General features: G+C 41.9%; 4 protein-coding genes across 8 annotated transcripts in view; all 4 read left to right on the top strand.

Moving 5' to 3' along the window:
* The window catches only part of LOC112576428, a 9,950-nt gene extending 2,910 nt beyond the window's left edge, over positions 1–7,040 (top strand). Inside the window, exons 2-5 of the mRNA XM_025258822.1 lie at positions 4,669–4,766; positions 5,236–5,385; positions 5,632–5,847; positions 6,524–7,040. Of these exons, the coding sequence (XP_025114607.1) occupies positions 4,669–4,766; positions 5,236–5,385; positions 5,632–5,847; positions 6,524–6,564 (505 nt within the window). The 3' untranslated portion in view covers positions 6,565–7,040. The remainder of the gene's footprint in view (positions 1–4,668; positions 4,767–5,235; positions 5,386–5,631; positions 5,848–6,523) is intronic.
* LOC112576427 overlaps positions 1–16,863 on the top strand; it is a 27,746-nt gene extending 10,883 nt beyond the window's left edge. Inside the window, exon 5 of the transcript XR_003101841.1 lies at positions 16,660–16,863. The gene's annotated coding sequence lies outside the window, so the exon portion shown is untranslated. The remainder of the gene's footprint in view (positions 1–16,659) is intronic.
* The window catches only part of LOC112576432, a 24,272-nt gene extending 3,964 nt beyond the window's left edge, over positions 1–20,308 (top strand). Inside the window, exons 1-4 of one of the 4 annotated variants that reach the window (XM_025258835.1) lie at positions 2,903–3,107; positions 9,065–9,371; positions 9,877–10,026; positions 10,272–10,854. In XM_025258835.1, coding sequence (XP_025114620.1) covers positions 9,158–9,371; positions 9,877–10,026; positions 10,272–10,495 — 588 coding nt within the window. In that variant the 5' untranslated portion in view covers positions 2,903–3,107; positions 9,065–9,157 and the 3' untranslated portion in view covers positions 10,496–10,854. Of the gene's footprint in view, positions 1–2,902; positions 3,108–7,897; positions 7,929–9,064; positions 9,372–9,876; positions 10,027–10,271; positions 10,856–19,883 lie in introns of those variants that run through there. The other 3 variants (XM_025258837.1, XM_025258833.1, XM_025258836.1) reach the window with 3 other exon arrangements.
* Positions 14,395–24,195, top strand: LOC112576431. 2 transcript variants are annotated; one of them, XM_025258831.1, is made up of 4 exons: positions 14,395–14,597; positions 21,914–22,220; positions 23,166–23,315; positions 23,553–24,195. In XM_025258831.1, the coding sequence occupies exons 2-4, from the start codon at positions 22,007–22,009 to the stop codon at positions 23,774–23,776; spliced, it is 588 nt and encodes a 195-aa protein (XP_025114616.1). In that variant the 5' UTR covers positions 14,395–14,597; positions 21,914–22,006; the 3' UTR covers positions 23,777–24,195. The 2 variants fall into 2 exon arrangements, with proteins under 2 accessions (XP_025114616.1, XP_025114617.1); XM_025258832.1 differs by lacking the exon at positions 14,395–14,597 and adding an exon at positions 21,124–21,325.

Raw genomic sequence — 24,195 nt, 5'->3', positions numbered from 1 at the left:
TTTGGCTTTTTTCTATTACAAATATACACTCTAAAAAGAAAAAAAAAGTAAAAGGTAAACAAAAAAATTGTTAAGCAAGCTTTTATTTGAAATTGTAATGCAGCTTACAACTCCCTAGAGATCCAGGCGTTGAACTGTTATTTATCTCTTTAGAAGGTTGGGGGAAAAAAAGCAACAAGGAAGAGAAGGGAACGATCTGAAAAATAGTTTGCACCGAGATAAGAACGGTTTTTAACGCTCCTCAGCGACCCAACGGGTGCTGGGCTACTTTCACCCTTTTATCTTTAAATTTACGCGAGATAAGCTTGCTTGTTATGAAAATTTAACCGTCCAATAAAATGTTGCGTTGAATAAAACGTCTCCACATGTCCTCACAGACTATTCGATGATCCAGTGATGATCCCAGAACCTACAAAACTGATGTAGCTGGGATGTATTAGCATTCATAAAAGAAAAACAAAAATAAATGTTGGCGTTCTACTGGCTTGAAATCGGACACAAGACAACAGTTTTCAAACTGACCAGCTACTGTCAGAATACCGGTTCCAAAGTTTGCGGTGAAGCAATAACACGTGAGTGTGACCTGTCACCTTCAAGTAGATACATTGAGGATGGGTGTGGTGACAGCCGACAATAATGTGGTCAGGTTCAAAGATTCAAAGCCATCTTTCTAACATCTACTTATCAACACGTCGTGGGCAGTTCGATTTATTCTGCCATGGTACACTTGTTTTTCTTAATATTTTAACCACTTTTCCAAAGAGTAACACATGCTCGAATGATGCCATGCGATACTAGAAGAGAGCAGACATAGACTTCTATAGACAGTACAAGTACAAGAGTGACTGGGTGAGTAGCAGACGACCAAGTGTTTGTCTAACAATCAACACAATGTGCCTTCATGTTGCAAGGACTAAGTCCGTGTACATCTGAGGTCACCGACATGTGATCAGTCTTTAACACATGACCTAAGTTGAAACGGTTATAAGGTCATCAAGCGTATAGTAAAGATCGCATGATGCACTTTTGCACTTGCAAGTGTTATTTTCTGCCTGAAAGGTTAGTGGGATACGACAGGATGTGACACAGATTTCGTCGCTTTGCGCTCAAATCGCACTCATCGCTCACTACAAGTGGGACAAGGAATAGTTTTCTTAGAAAGGAGGTCAATAAGCTCATCATTCTGCTGTCACTTGGTGTTCAAGATACACACATACATACATGCACATTCACACAATTCCTATCTCTCTCTCTCTCCCACACCCACACATACACGCGCGAGGATGGTTTCTGTGTCCTACACTTTATTAAAGGGAGATAATCCTGGGGATGAAGTGGTGGGGGTGGGGGTGTAGGGAGAATGGTGATGGAATGTGGATTTTCTTGAAAAGAGTGGGGAGCCTAACTTAGACTTTTGAACAGCGCTGTATACGTACTTTAATTATTATTTTCATCTCATTCGTTCCTTATAAACATGAAATGGGTTTTAGTTAAGTTCTCTCGCTCACAACTGTAAACAACTGTTCTGACTGATACAAAGAAACTAAGCACTTCTACGTGTCGGAAGACAGACCGTGTTGTGTACCAACAAGCTATTTCTTAGTTGCTTGCGCATTTTTTAAATTATACACTAGATGACTAGAAGCCTTGATACCCAGCGTCCCCCAGTAGAGGGTCAACGAGATGAAGACAGGAAGAAAGATTGGCATCTCCATCACAAAAACAAAAACAAAGAAACGCTGGTCCCTAGGTAAGTGCGATCTTTAGCGGAAAGTGGTTTTGATGTTGGTGAGTGGGAGGAGGTGATAAAAACAAATCGAGACGACCACCGTACCTCACAGTGAAGGAGGTCAAGTCGGGTCAAGAAGGGAGAAAACCAAACTGAATGAACCGAGAAAACAGTGCTAATCAAATTTAATGAAATATAGTCTGATAATGTTTTATGAGTTTGATACCATTTAATAAACAAATCAGGACATACAATCTCTGCAATTTAGCACTGTTGTACAACAAATATAGACTGAGAAATGTGTGAACTTACTGCTGTAGAACAAAGTACAAATATACAGAGAACAATGTGGAAGTTGTCCGAAATCCTTAAAAGTCCTCATTTTTTTTTTCTATTAAGGGTCTCCTGGACCCTAACTTTTGAAACCATACTTTGAAACAGTGTTTCTGTGTCTATAAATTCTAGGTCAGCGTGACATTATCTGCTCCTCCAGCTCTATGACAGAGGCCCTTGAAGGACAGACCAAAAAAAAAAACAAATACAGAAATAACATTCCTCTAATGGCTAAGTTTGAAATAATACACTGCTTGTGTGTGTGTGTGTTACCTGCATTTCCAGGTGTGTATATAAAAACAACTGGAGAAGCTCAAAGCTGTGGCGACATCCCCGTTACGTGATGGGACGCACGGTGTCACCAGGTCAGCCACTACCTGTAGACTTACCTGTTTGCAACAAATTAAAAAAAAACTTTGTAGACATAAAACTATGATTAATGATGTTTTCTCTTTGCATAAACATTCACATTTGGTGGGGTTTTTTTGTTTTGGTTTGGTTTTTTTTTTGGGTGGGGGGGGAAGCATTGGTACAAGGGTGCTATCGTGTGAAAGCAACTGAAAATACCGAGGATAATCGCTGCCCAAGTCTTCTTTCAAACAGTAGCAGAAATAAAACCTTGCAAGAAACATGCAGTAGAATTTGAAAGTCCACAGTGAAGTTTAACGAAGTATTTTTAAAAAAACGTAAAGAGAAAGAAATATAAACTGTACACCTTGGAAACGTTCCAAAACAGCTGGCATTACAATAGCTTTTCGAAAATAGTCAATTGAATTAACATTGATACTCAACTTGCACAAAGAAAGGACAGATAAATTTCTTACGAGACAGCTTCCTTTTTTTTTTCTTGCAATCACTTGCGTACGTGCGCTTCACCCACGAGGTATGGCTGGTCACGTTACACAGGTGGAGCCGCAGGGACACCTCCCCAGCCCCCTGTACACCTATAGGTGTGTCATACAGACACCTCCGACAGTCGCACACGTCTACCTGGTCTGGAAGCCGGCGACAGAAGGCTCTTGTCCTCAAAGCATCTGCACATCAGGTAAGTCTTGGCATTCTTCTTTGATTTTTCTTCTATGATAAAACTAAATTTGGTTTTTGTTTTGTTTTGTTTGTTTTGTTTTGTTTTGTTTGTTTTGTTTTGCATGGACTTTCTGACTTCAACCGTTAAGTCCGCACCCTTTTTCCATGTGTCCAGGTGGTACTCTACCCCAAGATGGGGTAAACATATGTACTGTCTGTCAACACTGCAGCAAATGTGATTTTAGAAGTCTTTGCGTGTTGCGTTATTGATATAATAATAATTATTGACGATGCGATCAAAAGAAAAACTTAGTTGTTGCAAACATGAGATAATAAAAGCACTCAAATTTCGGACACACCCAACATCCTGCTCAGCAAAACCACATAAAGTTCGATGGTCTAACATCAGATAAACAATAAGGTTTACCTCTCCCCTGTGTGTTGTAAAATCGTCCTGGACAAATAGTGGAAGTGACCCCTAGACAAGCAGGGTCATGTTGGAAAGTTGGAGAAAGTGGTTATGACACAATTCACTGTACATTTAAAAAAATTATCTACACACCCTCCAAGTAGTTTGTAGGAACAGGAAGGGAAGCAGCTCTCCATGTTTTCTCCTTGGGAAGTTGGGTGGGTGACCTGCGAGTGGTTCATGGTGAGAAATGAGGTCTAATGTCAACGTTTACACAGCAGAGATGCAATCTTTCGACATATCAGCATCAACAGCTGAACCAACTAGGTGTGGAACAGGAAGCTATCTCGGGTCACAACTACCAGTCAAGCGACACAGGGTTCACTGTAAGTTGCACTTATCGAACGAATGAATACAAAATGATTGCGACACGCAACAGTTGTTGTGTAGACAGACTAATGTGATAAATATGCAAATTTTGTCATTTCCTCCGTTGGGATCTCGTCTCGGAGTATGTCTGTCCTCGAGGCTAGCCAACAGGGAGATAGACGGAAGTTATCTCCCTTTACCTCGCCTTTTATCTCCCCTTCTCTCAAGTTTTGTAAGACTTAAAACACTCTCCTGGAGACGTAGTCATGTAGGGAGGGTACATGTTTAGCAACATGGGAACTTCGAGGACAAGCTTCCTGTCTCGTAAGCAATAAAGCAAATACAACAAAGATATTCAGGGCAGGAGAAACATAAAGCAGTATCGTCGGGTCTAAGTAACGGTCTTAACTACAAAAAAAGAAGCTTTTCCTTGCGTCTCCATGTTGCCCTAGGAAAACGACATACTCTCGCATCATTGGTACGCCTCAGAAGTCAATCACATGATCACACCGAGCTGTCAGTTCATTTCAAAGTAAAAACAATCCTAATATCCAGTCTTGGAGAGAAGTCTTGATTTCAGTCGCCGTCATTTGCTGTGCAGAACACCAGTACGAGTGTCGTTCAACAGAAGCTGACGTCATCCTAACTGCCATCTTCACACAGCAGCCGCCATCTTGACACACGGTCCAGCGCCATGGGAACAGGGAAGGATGCGCGGAGGCTTCTCACCTGACGAGGCTGACGATCGTGTGTTGCTGTTTCTGGCAGTGTCAGCAGCTGATCGCATTCTGTACGACTCCTGGTCTCTGAGCACCGACATATTTGACAACCTAGGTGTCGGACTTTGGCGGCGTTGCTCGCTCGACGGACTCTGCGTCACCACCGACGGCACCCGACATGGTGAGAAACGCCTGCTTTAGTTCACAATGTTTCATATTCCACTTAAACTTTCATTTTCCCATTTTCATAGAAGTACCTGAGGCACTTCTAAACTGGTCCTACGTTATTGTTCTAAAAAAAATTCGCCATGAACCTCTGCTATCTTTCAAATATTTTCAACTCCTTAATTGACTTTTTAAAATTTCATGTTAGCACAATCAAGACTCAGATATTCTTACTTTTTATTCTCTTTTGGCATCGTTAATAAATAATTTGACTACCTCTTTCATTCGTTCACTTGAAATGATCCTGTTTTGAATTTTATTGCCTTTCTGTTCATTCTGAAGTTTTTAGGTTTTTGCTTTATCTAGCGATAAAATTAAGTTGATGGATATTAATTTATTGTATGCCAGTCAATATTCCAGGATGATAAGCGTGACTAAACATACATGATGATAAAGATTGTTCTCGTTTGCCCGGATTGTTCCAGAATGGTTCGCCGGGGTGCAATCGTGTGAAGTTTTCGCTTTCATGGGAATGAACATCGCCGCCATCCTCGCCATCCTGTACGCCTTCAAGAAGTCCTGTCGGTACAACACTGAGGTCAGGGTGGGCATCGTCCTCGGCGGCATTGTGGGAGGTTAGGCCCCGCCTTCCTCTCCCTCTCTTTCTGTCTGTCTATCATTCCCAGTGTATGTCTGCCTACTACTTGTAGGTCAAATTATTCTCTCTCTGCTCTCTCAGTTATACCAGTGGGTAAGCATGGGCAAGTGTTTAATTAATTATGTCTAAAAATAAATAAATACTTCAACCACAAACACATGGCTAGGACAGTTACATTACTCATTTATAGGACAATGCTATTTTCAACTTTTTTCGGTTTCAGGCGCTGGTCATCTGACTGCTGTTATTGTGTTTGGCATCCTGAGGAGGTCGTTATATTCGTCGACTTACAGCTCGAGAGAAGCTTACAGCTTACGAGAGAAGCTCGGTTTCTCCTACGGTTTTGCAGTTGCCGCCTCCTTCTTCTCCTTTGCCTCTGCCATTGTCACCGCCATAGACATATTCGTGTCGCCCACCAGCAGCCCACCCCGTTCAAAAGGTGAAGTTTACGACAACACCCCTCTCTAAAGGTGGAAAACACCATCCACAACAAGTAGGTAAAAAACAGACTTGTGAGAGGCATTGAAGAATTGTTGTGTCAACATGTCCTGAATCCTTCTCACACCTCACCCACCACTACGCCCACACACAAAATATATAAATATAAGAAGATAAGATTTGTTTACAAAAGCAAAAAACATGAAGCACACGACCAAACACACAACAGTTTTTGCATTTAAAAACGGTTATTATCAATGTTCTGTGAACTCAGTTCTATACTGTGCTTGACTGGGATTCGTGTGTCTGTGAAGGTAGTAGATGTAAGTGTCAGTGATGGTGCAGGCAGCGAGTATGAATGAGTCAGCGAGGTGTGGATCCGCACCTGTTGAGCAAGTAACGGCAAGAGCATGAATAACAAGCCGTATTTAAAAAAAATAATAATTTAGATTGTAGAAAGGGATAACAAAGGACAATGATATTATAATTAACCGTCACCGGCAAGTGCTTCTCTTCCCAGGGAGACGAAACAAGTGCATGTGGGGGAGTAGTTCTTACAGAAGGGGCGGTAACCACATTCTTTCTGTATCTCAGATTTTTGTACAATTTATTTGAATTCTATATTTTTATACAGTTTCTCCTTATTAATTCCTTTTATAATTTATTAATATGTACAGAAACTGGTCCTTGGAATGATCTTACGAGCACCGGGCCCTAGGAGCAACTCGTCCTGAGAGACGCGAACTGTTGAGGTTTCACGAGCGAGCTTGGACATTTGATATTGTTGGTGATACAGAGAGATGAGGGTGTGGTCACCCGTCCACAAGACGACTGTCCCCTACAGGGGTGTGTTTTTATTAGGTTAGTCATAGAAAATATATATTTGTGGACTGAGGAAACATCAGCTACTAGTGACTGCAACTGAGTCGTGAGTACAGTGAGCGGTGTTTAGCAGCGACATCGTGAGTACCAACCATCGACGGACGATAACTGAGAAAAAATGTATCTGAATTGAGATTTTGGTTCTTTTACCTTTATCGTTTATTGTTCATGCAGCGGTTCCTGTAACATTTCTTTTCATAAATAAATCTTAGACAGGACCTGCAAGAGGCAGATGTAGCTGTCTTTGTTCAGAACAGGTGTGTGGGTATTTGTGCGTGTTCACGTGTATGTTAATAAAGGTTGCCAGGAGTATTTATTCTCTGATTTCGGCTTGAATGAACAAATACAGAAATAACATTCCTCTAATGGCTAAGTTTGAAATAATACACTGCTTGTGTGTGTGTGAGTGTTACCCTGCATTTCCAGGTGTGTATATAAAAACAAATGGAGAAGCTGAAAGCTGTTGCGACATCCCCGTTATTTGATGTGACGCACGGTGTCACCAGGTCAGCCACTACCTGTAGACTTACCTGTTTCCAACAAATTAAAAAAAAACAAACTTTGTAGACACAAAACGTATGATTAATGATGTTTTCTCTTTGCATAAACATACACATTTGGTGGGTTTTTTTGTTTTGTTTTGTTTTTTTGGTGAGGGGGGGGGGAGCATGGGTACAAGGGTGCTACCGTGTGAAAGCAACTGAAAATACTGAGGATAAACGCTGCCCAAGACTTCTTTCAAACAGTAACAACAACAAAACCTTGCAAGAAACATGCAGTAGAATTTGAAAGTCCACAGTGAAGTTTAAAGAAGTATTTTTAAAAAACGTAAAGAGAAAGAAATATAAAATGTCCAGATTGGAAACGTTCCATAACAGCTTTCACTACAACAACTTCTCGAAAATAGAAAATAGTCAATTGAATTAACATTGATACTCCACTTGTACAAAGGGAGGACAGATAAATTTCTTACGAGACAGCTTCCTTTTTTTTTTCTTGCAATCACTGGCGTACGTGCGCTACACCCACTAGGTAAGGCTGGTCACGTGACACAGGTGGAGCCTCGGGGACACCTCCCCAGCCCCCTGTACACCTACAGGTGTGTCACACAGACACCTCCGACAATCGCACACGTCTACCTGGTCTGGAAGCCGGCGACGGAAGGCTCGAGATCTTGTCCTCACAGCATCTGCAGCTCAGGTAAGTCTTGGCATTCTTCTTTGATTTTTCTTCTATGATAAAACTCAATTTGGTTTTTATTTTGTTTTGTTTTGCTTTGTTTTGTTTTGTTTTGTTTTGTGTTGCATGGACTTTACTGACTTAACCGTTAAGTCCGCACCCTTTTTCCATGTGTCCAGGTGGTCCTCTACCCCAAAATGGTTTACTGTCTGTCAACAATGCTGCAAATGTGATTTTAGAAGTGTTTGCGTGTTGCGTTATTGATATAATAATAATTATTGACCATGCGATCAAAAGAAAAACTTAGTTGTTGCAAACATGAGATAATAAAAGCACTCAAATTTCGGACACACCAACATCCTGCTCAGCAAAAACCACATTAAAGTTCGATGGTTCTAACATCAGATAAACAATAAGGTTTACCTCTCCCTGTGTGTTGTAAAATCGTCCTGGACAAATAGTGGAAGTGACCCCTAGACAAGCAGGGTCATGTTGGAAAGTTGGAGAAAGTGGTTATGACACAATTCACTGTACATTTAAAAAAAGTGTCTACACACCCTCCAAGTGGTTTGTAGGAACAGGAAGGGAACCAGCTCTCCATGTTTTATCCTTGGGAAGATGGGTGGGTGACCTGCGAGTGGTTCATGGTGAGAAATGAGGTCTAATGTCAACGTGTACACAGCAGGAGATGCAATTCTTTCGACATATCAGCATGCAACAGCTGGAGATAGACGGGAGTTATCTCCCTTTACCTCGCCTTTTATCTCCCCTTCTCCCAAGTTTTGTAAGACTTAAAACACTCTCCTGGAGCCGTAGTCATGTAGGGAGTGTACATTCTTAGCAACATGGGAACTTCGAGGACAAGCTTCCTGTCTCGTAAGCAATAAAGCAAATACAACAAAGATATTCAGGACAGGAGAAACATAAAGCAGTATCGTCGGGGTCTAAGTAACGGGTCTTAACTACAAAAACAAGAAGCTTTTCCTTGCGTTCTCCATGTTGCCCTGGGAAAGCGACATACTCTCGCATCATTGGTACGCCTCAGAAGTCAATCACATGATCACACCGAGCTGTCAGTTCATTCAAAGTAAAATACAATCCTAATATCTAGTCTCAGGAGAAGTTTTGATTTCAGTCGCCGTCATTTTGCTGTGCAGAACACCAGTACGAGTGTCGTTCAACAGAAGCAGACGTCATCCTAACTGCCATCTTCACACAGCAGCCGCCATCTTGACACACGGTCCAGCGCCATGGGAATCAGGGAAGGATGCGCGGAGGCTACTCACCTGACGAGGCTGACGATCGTGTTGCTGTTTCTGGGCAGTGTCAGCAACTGGATCGCATTCTGCACCGACTCCTGGTCTTTTATCAGCGTTGACCAATGGAACGACGTCGAAGGTTTCGGACTTTGGCGGCGTTGCACGCTCAACGTAGGCTGCATCACCACCGACGGCACCAGAGAAGGTGAGAAACGCCTGCTTTAGTTCACAATGTTTCATATTCCAAATCTTTCATTTTCCCATTTTCATAGAAGTACCTGAGGCACTTCTAAATTGGTCCTACGTTATTGTTCTTTAAAGAAAAAAAATTCGCAATGAACCTCTGCTATCTTTCAAATATTTTCAACTACTTAATGGACTTTTTTTTTTAAATTTCATGATAGCACAATCAAGACTCAGATATTCTTACTTTTTATTCTCTCTTGGCTTCGATAATAAATAATTTGACTACCTCTTTCATTCATTCGCTTGATATGATCCTGTTTTGAATTTTATTGCCTATCTGTTCAGTCTGAAGTTTTTAGGTTTTTACTTTAACTAATAACAGTGAATATGGGTTAGAGCTAAAGGTAATTGAGTAAGTTGATGTGAGATTAATTTATTCTATACCAGTCATTATTCCAGGATGATACGCGTGACTAAACATACATGATGATAAAGATTGTTCTCGTTTGCCCGGATTGTTCCAGAATGGTACGCCGGGGTGCAATCGTGTGAAGTTTTTGCTTTCGTGGGAATGAACATCGCCGCCATCCTCGCCATCCTGTACGCCTTCAAGAAGTCCTGTCGGTACAACACTGAGGTCAGGGTGGGCATCGTCCTCGGCGGCATTGTGGGAGGTCAGACCCCGATTTTTTTGCCCCCTCTTTCTGTCTTTCTATCCGTTCACCTGTGTGTCCTGTAAGTCAAATTATTCTCTCTTGGTTCTATCAGTTCTATGAGTTCTACCAGTGGGTATGTACGGGCACGTTTTTAATTCATTGTGTCTAAAAATAAATAAATACATCAAGCACAAACACATGGCTGGGTTAGTTACATTAGTCATTTATAGGACAATGCTATTTCCTCTTTTTTTCGGTTTAAGGCGCCGGTCATCTGACTGCTGTAATTGTGTTTGGCATCCTGAGGAGGTCGTTATATTCGTCGACTTACATACGAGAGCAGCTCGGTTTCTCCTACGGTTTCGCAGTTGCCGCCTCCTTCTTCTCCATCGCCTCTGCCATTGTGGCCGCCATAGACATATTCGTGTCGCCCACCAGCAGTCCACCCCGTTCAAAAGGTGAAGTTTACGACAACACCCCTATCTAAAGGTTTAAACACCATCCACAACAAGTCGGTAAAAAACAGACTTGTGAGAGGCATTGAAGTATCATTGTGTCAACATGTCCTGAATCCTTCTCACACCTCACCCACCACCACGCCCACACACAAAATATATAAATATAAGAAGATAAGACTTGTTTACAAAAGCACTCAAGTAAAGAGACACGAATCACACGAGCAAACACAACAGTTTTTGTATTTAATTATCTTCACTGGTCTGTGAACTCACTCAGTTCTATATTGTGCTTGGCTGGGATTCGTGTGTCTGTGAAGGTAGTAGATGTAAGTCAGCTTGTTTACTGTCAACATAAGTGCCAGTGATGGGTGACGTGCAGGCAGCGAGTGTGAATGAGTCAGCGAGGTGTGGATCCGCACATGTATGTTAATAAAGGTTGCCAGGAGTATTTAGCTTCTGTGTTTTCTGCTTGAATGAACGAAGGAAAACCAAGCAGCAACAAACTGACCGCCACAGGTCCTCTCTGTTACATGCCCATAAAAAACTTAAACGTAAACAAAAAATTGTAAAGCAAGCTTTTATTTTAAATTGTAATGCAACATACGACCACCTAGAGATCCAGGCGTTGAACGGTTATTTGGCTCTTTAGAAGGTTAGAGGGAAAAATGCAACAAGGAAGAGATGGGAACGATCCGAAAAATAGTTTGCACCGAGATAAGAACGGTTTTTAACGCTCCTCAGCGACCCAACGGGTGCAGGGCTACCTTAACCCTTTTATATTTACATTTGCGCATGATAAGCTTGCTTGTTGATAAAATTTAACCGTCCAGTAATATGTTGCGTTGAATAAACAGTCCCCACATGTCCTCACAGACTATTCAGTGATGATGCCAGAACCTACAAAACTAATGGGGCGTATTTGCATTCAAAAAATAAAACAAAAATAAATGTTGGCGTTCTACTGGCTTGAAATCGGACAGAAGGACAACAGTTTTCAAACTGACCAGCTACTGTCAGAATACCAGTTCCAAAGTTTGCGGCAGGAATTCAGTCAGTGAAACAATAACACGTGAGTATGACCTGTCACCTTCAAGTAGATACATTGATGATGGGTGTGGTGACAGCCGACAATAATGTGGTCAGGTTCAAAGATTCAAAGCCAGGTTTCTAACATGTACTTCCTCTCATGTTTCCACATCATCACACCAACACGTTGTCGGCAGTCTGATTTATTCTGCCATGGTACACTTATTTTTTAGGTTTTGCTTTTGTTTTTGTTTTTTGTTGTTTTTTTTAATAAAATGTGATATTGAAAGCAATAATTTTAGTTTATTTTCTTTATATAGTTTCTGTGGATAATGTCCTCCCTCCCTCACCAGAGATAGGGTTATTTAATTGTAACGTATAAGTACTTAGTAGAGGGGGTAAGGCGGGAAGGTCGACAACCGTGGTTGATCTGATCTAGCGTAGTGGGCTGCAAGTTGTTTGCCCTTGAGCAAATGACGTAAATTGTGATGTCAAAATAAAGTGACGAAAAAGATAGAGTAAAATAACGTTAGGGAAAAACGGTAAGCAGAAAGCAGACGGCGGAACAGAAGTTGGAATTGTTAGTTTTTCTCTGGACTTTCTCGCTACTGGTGCGACCGCGGAATAAGTGTTACCGGGGAAGTAATACTGTGTTTATACTACAGGGGATGTACTTCACAGATCGTGATTTACTGTAGTCCGTGTCCGCGCTGTGGGGAGCTCTGTGGCTTGGGCATCCCGCAGTACAGTTTGTTGGTGGGGCCAACAAACCACACACTGGTGAGAGCGAGTAAACCACGGATCCAGAGCAGAAATCTTGGTGCAAAACTGTCGCACCGACCACCATCCGTCGCCCTGAAAGGACAGTTCCAAACAGCTTGAGGTTAAACCAATGGTGGAGGGAAGGTTTTCTCTCGGCCTTCAGCTAACCTATCATCATCCATAAACACCCAGGAGGCAACCGCATGTGCAAGTCCGTGACGTTCTGCTTGTAAACTGTCGGTATCGTAAAAAACACTTTTTTAAAAATGATAAATCGACTTCTAGGAAATAAGATTAGTGATACTCATTAGAATAGAGGACTTGGGAGGGTTGCAAAGACTTTAATATAAAAAGGTTTGGGTTTCGTCAAGAACGAACATTTTATACTATAATACAGTGGATATGAACATTGGTAATTCATCAAGAAAGGACAGCACCGGAGACAGCGGAATACTTCATCAGTGACAGTATTTATGTGAATCAACTTTATTGTTAACTCTAATAGTACGTTGGATGAATGATATAATATATTGGTAATATATGTTGTGTGGCGAAAGAAGGAGCGAATCTCTGATTGTTGATACTTTGTCCTTTTTCATTTAAAATTGTGTTTCAATTCAATAATTATTCGTGCCTCTAAGGAGGTACGCCCACCCTCAAGCGATCAGATTATTGTGGTTTGTGGCAAGAATGCGCGTGTCTGCGGACGGTCCATGACATACAACAAAGTACAAATATACAGAGAACAATGTGTGAGCTGTCCGAAATCCTTGAAAGCCCTCCATTTTTTTTCTATTAAGGGTCTCCTCGACCCTAACTTTTGAAACCATACTTTGAAACAGTGTTTCTGTGTCTATAAATTCTAGGTCAGCGTGACATTATCTGCTCCTCCAGGTCTATGACAGATGTCCTCGGAGGACAGACCGGTGGTTGTTGCTGAGGGCTCATTCAGGGAGAGAACTGAGTGATGGCCGCATGACCACCGAGGATGGGTTAGCGTCTGAAAATTTTGGGGTTACTAGAATAAGAGGACCGGGTGGCATGAAAACTGGAGTCAGATGCAGAAACAACACAGGATTGGGAGCCATTTCCACCCTGCGAACAAAGATAGGAGGTAGGTAGTGTATGTCTCGTTCTTGACGGTACTGTCATCGTCGTGGGAAAGGAATAAAATACATGCACCCCACGATTTGTGTTTAGCTGTAGGAAAGAGTCGTAGACTGCAATCAACCCTAACTCACCCCCACACCAACGTGAAACTCCACATTCCGGTATTACAAGCAGTTTTTTTTCTAGGACCGTTTCCTCAGGGCAAACCACTTTATAACTGCCCCGGGGTCAAACATCAAACGTCTCAAGACGGCTTCATGACTGGAAACAAGACATTTTCCCCGAGTTCCACACGGTGCCCCAGGCCAACGAACTGCAATATTACTGGAATAGTTGATAGAGCACCGACTAATGAAATAATGGCGCTAAGCATCATGAGCTCTAATTAAAAAAAAAACAAATACAGAAATAATAGTCCTTTAATGGCTAAGTTTGAAATAATACAGTCCTTGTGTGTGAGTGTTACCCTGCATTTCCAGGTGTGTATATAAAAACAAATGGAGAAGCTGAAAGCTGTGGCGACATCCCCTCTACTTGATGTGACGCACGGTGTCACCAGGTGAGCCACTACCTCTAGACTTACCTGTTTGCAACAAATTAAAAAAAAAGCTTTGTAGACATAAAACGTATGATTAATGATGTTTTCTCTTTGCATAAACATACACATTTGGTGGGATGTTTTGTTTTGTTTGTTTTTGAGGGGGGAAGCATGGGTACAAGGGTGCTACCGTGTGAAAGCTACTGAAAATACCGAGGATAATCGCTGCCCAGACATCTTTCAAACAGTAGCAGAAATAAAACCTTGCAAGAAACATGCAGTAGAATTTGAAAGTCCACAGTGAAGTTTAACAAAGTATCTTTGAAAACGAAAAGAGATAGAAATATAAAGTGTCCACCTTGGAAATGTTCCATAACAGCTTTCATTACAACAGCTTCTCGAAAATAGAAAATAGTTAATTGAATTAACATTGATACTCCACTTGTACAAAGGTTGGACAGATAAATTTCTTACGGAGACAGCTTCCTTTTTTTTTCTTGCAATCCCTTGCGTACGGGCGCGACACCCATGAGGTATGGCTGGTCACGTGACACAGGTGGAACCGCGGGGACACCTCCCCAGCCCCCTGTACACCTACAGGTGTGTCATACAGACACCTCCGACAGTCGCACACGTCTACCTGGTCTGGAAGCCGGCGACAGAAGGCTCTTGTCCTCAAAGCATCTGCACGTCAGGTATGTCTTGGCATTAATTCTTCTTTGATTTTTCTTCTATGATAAAACTAAATTTAGTTTTTGTTTTGTTTTGCTTTGTTCTCCTTTGTTTTGCTTTGTTTTACTTTGCTTTGTTTTGTTTTGTTTTGTTTGTTTTTTTGTTTTGTTTTGTTTTGTTTTGTTTTGTTTTGTTTTGTTTTGTTTTCTTTGTTTTGTTTTGCATGGACTTTCTGACTTCAACCGTTAAGTCAGCACCCTTTTTCCATGTGTCCAGGTGGTCCTCTACCCCTAGCATGGGGTAAACATATTTACTGTCTATCAACACTGCAGCAGATGTGATTTTAGAAGTGTTTGCATGTTGCGTTATTGATATAATAATAATTATTGACCATGCGATCAAAAGAAAAACTTAGCTGTTGCAAACATGAGATAATAAAAGCACTCAAATTTCGGACACACCCAACATCCTGCTCAGCAAAACCACATAAAGTTCGCTGGTCTGACATCAGATAAACACTAAGTTGTAACTCTCCCCTGTGTGTTGTAAAATCGTCCTGGAGAAAGAGTGGAAGTGACCCCTGGACAAGCAGGGTCCTGTTGGAAGGTTGGGGAAAGGGGTTACGACAGAATTCGCTCTACACTTAAAAAAAAAAGTGTCTACACACCCTCCAAGTGGTTTGTAGGAACAGGAAGGGAAGCAGCTCTCCATGTTTTATCCTTGTGAAGGTGGGTGGGTGACCTGCGAGTGGTTCATGGTGAGAAATGAGGTCTAATGTAAACGTGTACACAGCAGGAGATGCAATTCTTTCGACATATCAGCTAGGCCAGTCTAGGGGATGTGCTCGTGAAGTTGTGTAGGTACACCTTGAACCTTTAGTGTGAGTGTACGGTTCTTTTATAAAGTTTGCTAAATGTTGTTTATATAAAGTATGCTAAATGTTCAGCATCCGCTTACGGCCATACCATCAAAATCAAATCAAATCAAAACAGACTTTATTGTCTGCCCAGGAGGACAGAAATTTGTCTTTGCTCACATACCCATACAGACATTTAACACACAGTTAGAAGTAAAAGTGAGGAGTAAAATAGTGTAGATTGCACCAGTCCATCAAAGCAGTGTATGTTTATCCTAACAACAAACCTTGGGTGACCAAGGGCCTAAAAGCACTGCTTAACAAAAAGAAACATTTGTTCATCACGGGCAGAAGCCCACGACAGAAGATTAGTACATAGAGAGGACCATGATGCTATCCGTTGGGTGTTAAGCAACGTCGGGCCCGGTTAGTACTTGGATGGGTGACCGCCTGGGAACACCGGGTGCTGTAGGCAAACTTTTACCATTCTGTATCATACTTCTACATCATAGGCTGCATTTACTAAGTCGGAGCAGTCAGTTAGGTATAGTATTTTAACCTTCTGCCGTAATGAGAATAACATGCCTGCCACTTGGTTTTATTGCCATTAGCGGGTGAAGGAGCTTCCGATTCTTTCTCTGCCAGGTCCGTCTCTGGCACAGGTGACGTTAAACAAGAATATAAGAATAACAAATATTCTAGGTTACGACCTGTATGCGAAGATGATGATAAGAGAATGCAAGGACGTGTACAAGACATTTATTTTGTTACTGTTGCAAGGAATAGCGTGAACGCTGTCCCCCTTACTAATAAATTACACACTCGTCACCCACATTTGGGATGATCGCAAGGGTCAATCCGCCCGAAACGCACGCCTCGTCCAAGTTTTTGTTTTGGTTTTTGTTTTGTTTTGTGGTTTGTTTTGTTTTGTTTTTTTTTTGATTGTTTGTTTTGGTTTTGTTTTGTTTTGTTTTTTTTTTTAATATTCTTGCAGGAGACCTTAACTGCATCACTAACTCTAAACTAGACAAAATTGGAGGACACCCACACAAAGGAAAAGCCGGTCAGGCCGAACTATCGAACACTATCATATGCAGGGCCGAGAAACGTAAGTGTAGGCTGTATACCGTAATACAATAATCTACTATCGTGGGGCCCCCCATACGGTGTATATGTAAGCATATTATCGTATAATAATTTACGATTACAATTACAAGGGGCCCGCAGAGGTCGTCCATCCTGGGCCTGTGTTGGCGCTCGGCGGCCCTGGATGACGTGAGAGAGAGAGAATGAGAGTAAGATTTTGTTCTTTTGTTAGAAGTTATCATACTGATGTGAAGATGAAGACAATTGATGGTGGTGTATGAACAACTAGTGTTGGAAAAAAGTTTTTAAAGAAGATGAATAAAGTGACGTATATTTATATTAAAAAAGAGAGGAAATGAGACTTTATTTTGCTGATGGAAGGTATGATGCTGAAATAATACTCTAAACACTTTCCTTTTTAATCGTGAGGCTGCTTGCCTCAGAGGGGTCCGAACCGGTGATGTGCTATTCTTGTCATAGAAAGGGCTTATAAAACAAGCAAAATTGATATTAAATCACAAAAACGTGTCATGATCATTATTTTTTTTAGAGCTGTTTGTATAAGAAAAAAATGAAGCAAATGACAAACAAAAGAAGAGAAGCACTAACGATATCTTTCTTGGGACTGGTTTTCGTTTTATAAAAGCACTGTCAGAAGCATTTGCTTCTCACTTCAATGTATCTTCTGCCTTTTGGAGGATGCAGACACTTCTCCGGTATGAGATGCTGCCACAAAAAAAAAAAAAAAATATAGAGACATGTCATTACACCATACAGAGGCAGCCTTGGCAGTACGCGGGGCCCAAGTGTAGACTATATACTGTACAGGGACATGTGGTCATGTTTAAAAATAATAATATATGAATATGTTCATGTATAAAGTGAAATCGTACTAGTGTGCTAGCAGTTCAGAGATAAAAGAGAGCGATCGATATCGAACAGACGACACTACAATGATCAAAGGGTCATCAAGAGAAGAGTGCATCATGAATGCTAATTTAAAGTTTCTTATTTGACATTGAATTTTTATTTCCCCTTGTGGGGAGTGGATCGATCCTGGATGAGCTAGTTCTCAGGACGACCCGTGTGAGAGGTCGGGCATGTCCTTTCCTCAAAGGGAAGCTGTTACATCGAACAGAGGCGAAACACAGCTTCGCGTAGACGTTATCAGCCCGTAGGGTCCGGTTCGACATTCCTTGCCTACCGTCCACAACATTACAGTCTGGCTTTCCGTGATATTCGGGTTGAGCAGCATATCATGCAGTTTAAGTAGCTTTTAATGTAGATAACTGCAAGTGTTGTAAGACTTTTCTTAACAATCTAAGTATGCATATTTTATAAAATGTTTTCCCCTATTTTTACATTTGTTTGTCACTAAGAAAACAGAAGAAACACCGTAATTAAAACGGTACTTATCTTTTCTGAGCATAAACAAGGGAGGCAACCCTGCCCTCAGTTGCTTTAGTACTCATTAACTAGACACAAACGAGAACTTTTACCGGCCGGGTGCACACAGCAGGAGATGCAATTCTTTCGACATATCAGCTTGCAACAGCTGAACCTACTAGGTGTGGAACAGGAAGCTATCTCGGGTCACCAACTACCAGGTCAAGCGACACAGGGTTCACTGTAAGTTGCACTTATCGAACGAATGAATACAAAATGATTGCGACACGCAACAGTTGTTGTGTAGACAGACTAATGTGATAAATATGCAAATTTTGTTAGTTCTTCCGTTGGGATCTCGTCTCGGGGTATGTCTGTCCTCGAGGCTAGCCAACAGGGAGATAGAAGGGAGTTATCTCCCTGTACCTCGCCTTTATCTCCCCTTTTCTCAAGTTTTGTAAGACTTAGAACACTCTCCTGGAGCCGTAGTCATGTAGGGAGTGTACATTCTTAGCAACATGGGAACTTCGAGGACAAGCTTCCTGTCTCGTAAGCAATAAAGCAAATACAACAAAGATATTCAGGGCAGGAGAAACATAAAGCAGTATCATCGGGGTCTAAGTAACGGGTCTTAACTACGAAAACAAGAAGTTTTTCCTTGCGTTCTCCATGTTGCCCTAGGAAGGCGACATACTCTCGTATCATTGGTACGCCTCAGAAGTCAATCACATGATCACACCGAGCTGTCAGTTCATTCAAAGTAAAATACAATCCTAATATCCAGTCTTGGGAGAAGTCTTGATTTCAGTCGCCGTCATTTTGCTGTGCAGAACACCAGTACGAGTGTCGTTCAACAGAAGCTGACGTCATCCTAACTGCCATCTTCACACAGCAGCCGCCATCTGGACACACGGTCCAGCGCCATGGGAATCAGCGAAGGATGCGTGGAGGCTACTCACCTGACGAGGCTGACGATCGTGTTGCTGTTTCTGGGCAGTGTCAGCAACTGGATCGCATTCTGTACCGTCTCCTGGTCTCTCAGCACCGACATATTTGACAACCTAGGTGTTGGACTTTGGCGGCGTTGCTCGCTCGACGCACTCTGCGTCACCACTGACGGCACCCGACATGGTGAGAAACGCCTGCTTTAGTTCACAGTGTTTCATATTCCTAAACTTTCATTTTCCAATTTTCATAGAAGTACCTGAGTCACTTCTAAACTGGTCCTACGTTATTGTTCTAAAAAAAATCGCCATGAACCTCTGCTGTCTTTCAAATATTTTCAACTCCTTAATTGACTTTTTTAAAATTTCATGTTAGCACAATCAAGACTCATATATTTTTACTTTTTATTCTCTTTTGGCATCGTTAATAAATAATTTGACTACCTCCTTCATTCGTTCGCTTGATATGATACTGTTTTGAATTTTATTGCTAATGTGTTCATTCTGAAGATTTTAGGTTTTTACTTTATCTAATAATAAAATTAAGTTGATGGATATTAATTTGTTGTATGCCAGTCAATATTCCAGGACTAAACATGCATGATGATAAAGACTGTTCTCGTTTGCCCGGATTGTTCCAGAACGGTTCGCCGGGGTGCAATCGTGTGAAGTTTTCGCTTTCATGGGAATGAACATCGCCGTTATCCTCGCCATCCTGTACGCCTTCTAGAAGTCCTGTCGGTACAACACTGAGATCAGGGTGGGCATCGTCCTCGGCGGCCTTGTGGGAGGTTAGGCCCCGCCTTCCTCTCCCTCTCTTTCTGTCTGTCTATCATTTCCAGTGTATGTCTGCCTACTACCTGTAGGTCAAATTATTCTCTCTCGGTTCTCTCAGTTCTACCAGTGGGTAAGCATGGGCAAGTGTTTAATTAATTATGTCTAAAAATAAATAAATACTTCAACCACAAACACATGGCTAGGACAGTTACATTAGTCATTTATAGTACAATGCTATTTTCAACTTTTTTCGGTTTCAGGCGCTGGTCATCTGACTGCTGTTATTGTGTTTGGCATATTGAGGAGGTCGTTATATTCGTGGACTTACATACGAGAGAAGCTCGGTTTCTCCTACGGTTTCGCAGTTGCCGCCTCCTTCTTCTCCTTTGCCTCTGCCATTGTCACCGCCATAGACATATTCGTGTCGCCCACCAGCAGCCCACCCCCGTTCAAAAGGTGAAGTTTACGACAACACCCCTATCTAAAGGTGGAAAACACCATCCACAACACAACACGTCGGTAAAAAACAGACTTGTGAGAGGCATTGAAGAATTGTTGTGTCAACATGTCCTGAATCCTTCTCACACCTCACCCACCACCACGCCAACACACAAAATATATTAATATAAGAAGATAAGATTTGTTTACAAAAGCACTGAAGTAAAGAGACATTAAATCACAAAAACGTGTCATGATCATGATTTTTTTTTTTTTTTTTTAGAGTTGTTTGTATAAGAAAAAATGAAGCAAATGACAAACAATGCAGACACTTCTCCGGTATGAGATGCTGCCACACAAAAAAAAAATATATATATATAGATAAATGTCATTACACCATACAGAGGCAGCCTTGGCAGTAAGCGGGTTCCTGCGGGGCAGAGAGCCCCAAGTGTAGACTATATACTGTACAGCGACATGTGGTCATGTTTCAAAATAATAATAGATGAATATGTTCATGTATAAAGTGAAATCGTACTAGTGTGCTAACAGTTCAGAGATAAAAGAGAGCGATCGATCGATATCGAACTGACAACACTACAGTGACCAAAGAGTCATCAAGAGAAGAGTGCGTCACGAATGCTAATTCCAAGTTTCTTATCTGACATTGAATTGTTATTTCCCCTTGTGGGGAGTGGATCGATCCTGGATGTGCTAGTTCTCAGGACGACCCGTGTGAGAGGTCGGGAATGTCCCTTCCTCAACGAGAAGCTTTTACATCGAAAAGTGTCTGAGCAAGTCACCAGCCCAGAGGCTGCGGTTCGACATTTCCCTCTTACTGTACACAACATTAGAGTCGGGCTTTCCGTGATATTCGGGTTGAGCAGCATATCATGCAGTTTAAGTAGCTTTTAATGTAGATAACTGCAAGTGATGTAAGACTTTTCTTAACAATCTAATTATGCATATTTTATAAAATGTTTTACCCTATTTTTACATTTGTTTGTCACTAAGAAAACAGAAGAAACACCGTAATTTAAACGGTACTTATCTTTTCTGAGGATCAACAAGGGAGACAACCCTGCCCTCAGTTGCTTTAGTACTCATTAACTGGACACAAACGAGAACTTTTACCGGAAGGGTGCACACAGCAGGAGATGCAATTCTTTCGACATATCAGCATGCAACAGCTGAACCAACTAGGTGTGGAACAGGAAGCTATCTCGGGTCACCAACTACCAGGTCAAGCGACACAGGGTTCACTGTAAGTTGCACTTATCGAACGAGTGAATACAAAATGATTGCGACACGCAACAGTTGTTGTGTAGACAGACTAATGTGATAAATATGCAAATTTTGTTTGTTCCTCCGTTGGGATCTCGTCTCGGGGTATGTCTGTCCGCGAAGCTAGCCTACAGGGAGATAGACTGGAGTTATCTCCCTTTACCTCGCCTTTATCTCCCCTTCTCCCAAGTTTTGTAAGACTTAAAACACTCTCCTGGAGCCGTAGTCATGTAGGGAGTGTACATTCTTAGCAACATGGGAACTTCGAGGACAAGCTTCCTGTCTCGTAAGCAATAAAGCAAATACAACAAAGATATTCAGGGCAGGAGAAACATAAAGCAGTATCGTCGGGGTCTAAGTAACGGGTCTTAACTACGAAAACAAGAAGTTTTTCCTTGCGTTCTCCATGTTGCCCTAGGAAAGCGACATACTCTCGTATCATTGGTACGACCTCAGAAGTCAATCATATGATCACACCGAGCTGTCAGTTCATTCAAAGTAAAATCCAATCCTAATATCCAATCGTAGGAGAAGTTTTGACTTCAGTCGCCGTCATTTTGTTGTGCAGAACACCAGTACGAGTGTCGTTCAACAGAAGCAGACGACATCCTAACTGCCATCTTCACACAGCAGCCGCCATCTTGACACACGGTCCAGCGCCATGGGAATCAGCGAAGGATGCGCGGAGGCTACTCACCTGACGAGGCTGACGATCGTGTTGCTGTTTCTGGGCAGTGTCAGCAACTGGATCGCATTCTGTACCGTCTCCTGGTCTTTTATCAGCGCCGACGAATTGCTCAGGGACCAAGGTTTCGGACTTTGGCGGCGTTGCATGCTCAACAGACGCTGCGACACCACCGACGGCACCCGACTAGGTGAGAAACTCCTGCTTTAGTTCACAATGTTTCATATTCCAAAACTTTCATTTTCCCATTTTCATAGAAGTACCTGAGGCACTTTTAAACTGGTCCTACGTTATTGTTCTCAAGAAAAATTCGCCATGAACCTCTGCTATCTTTCAAATATTTTCAACTACTTAATGGACTTTTTTTAAAATTTCATGTTAGCAAAATTAAGACTCAGATATACTTACTTTTTATTCTCTCTTGGCATCGTTAATAAATAATTTAACTACCTCGTTCATTCGTTCTCTTGATATGATACTGTTTTGAAGTTTATTGCTGATCTGTTCACTCTGAAGTTTTTAGGTTTTTACTTTATCTAATAATAAAATTAAGTTGATGGATATTTAATTTATTGTATGCCAGTCAATATTCCAGGACTAAACATACCGTAACGATTCGCGATTCAGGTGAATCTAGTTAGATTCCTATTTGTTTTAGTTCTCTTTGATGTCAGGGGAGGGCAGTCGCGCGGGTGCCGACGCGACCCCGCGCGACTCATTCTTTTACGTCATGTATGAAGTTGACGTAAGTGAGCTTGGCACAGCGTAACTAGGGCGACGGTAGTCAATGGAGGGCAGAAGCCATGTCGACCCTGCAACATTGTGCTTATGATTGGTCGGCACAGTCTCCAAGAAAGACTGTTAAGAGGTCGTCCTAGTTACCTGGTCGGTAATGGCCTGATTGGTAGTGCTATTTTTCTTTGTTTCATTCACATTTCGCCACTATTTAGTTCCCTAAACATTAAATGTGTTAATTGTTGCCGGACCTTTTTGCTGAAAAAGGTGGAAGAGTGGAACGAGCGTGGATTACATGCAGATGTTAACACGCGCTCGCATACACATTTAACACACTCCTCCTAAAACGTTAAACATGCATGATGATAAAGATTGTTCTCGTTTGCCCGGATTGTTCCAGAATGGTACGCCGGGGTGCAATCGTGTGAAGTTTTCGCTTTCATGGGAATGAACATCGCCGCCATCCTCGCCATCCTGTACGCCTTCAAGAAGTCCTGTCGGTACAACACTGAGGTCAGGGTGGGCATCGTCCTCGGCGGAATTGTGGGAGGTCAGACCCGCCTTCTTCTCTCTCTCTTTCTGTTTGTCTATCCGTCCCAGCGTATGTCTGCCTACCTGTAGGTCAAATTATTCTCTCTCGGTTCTCTCAGTTCTACCAGTGGGTAAGCATGGGCTAGTGTTTAATTAATTATGTCTAAAAATAAATACTTCAACCACAAACACATGGCTTGGACAGTTACATTAGTCATTAAGGGACAATGTTATTTTCTCCTTTTTTCGGTTTCAGGCGCCGGTCATCTGACTGCTGTTATTGTGTTTGGCATCCTGAGGAGGTCGTTATATTCGTGGACTAACATGGGTGAGCACCTCGGTTTCTCATACGGCGTCGCAGTTGCTGCCTCCTTCTTCTCATTTGCCTCTGCTATCGTCACCGCCATCGACATATTCGTGTCGCCCACCAGCAGCCCACCCCGTTCAAAAGGTGAAGTTTACGACAACACCCCTATCTAAAGGTGGAAAACACCATCCACAACACGTCGGTAAGAAACAGACTTGTTAAAGGCATTGAAGTATCATTGTGTCAACATGTCCTGAATCCTTCTCACACTCACCCGTCCACAAAACGACTGTCCCCTACAGGGGTGTGTTTTTATTAGGTTAGTCATAGAAAATATATATTTGTGGACTGAGGAAACATCAGCCCCTAGTGACTGCAACTGAGTTGTGAGTACAGTGAGCGGTGTTCAGCAGTGACATCGTGAGTATCAAATGACAGACTAAAACTGAGGAAAAAACTTTTTTTTTTTTTTTAAAGTACAACATGCATAGAAGTGTTACATAATTATAAGGAGTAATCTTTGGATGTATCTGAATTGAGAATTTTTTTCTTTTACCTTTATCGTTTATTGTTCATGCAGCGGTTGCTGTAA

The sequence above is a fragment of the Pomacea canaliculata genome, linkage group LG12 (genome assembly GCF_003073045.1).
Source record: "Pomacea canaliculata isolate SZHN2017 linkage group LG12, ASM307304v1, whole genome shotgun sequence".
Taxonomy (NCBI): Eukaryota; Metazoa; Mollusca; class Gastropoda; order Architaenioglossa; family Ampullariidae; genus Pomacea; species Pomacea canaliculata.
This window is presented reverse-complemented; position numbering and strand designations above follow the sequence as displayed.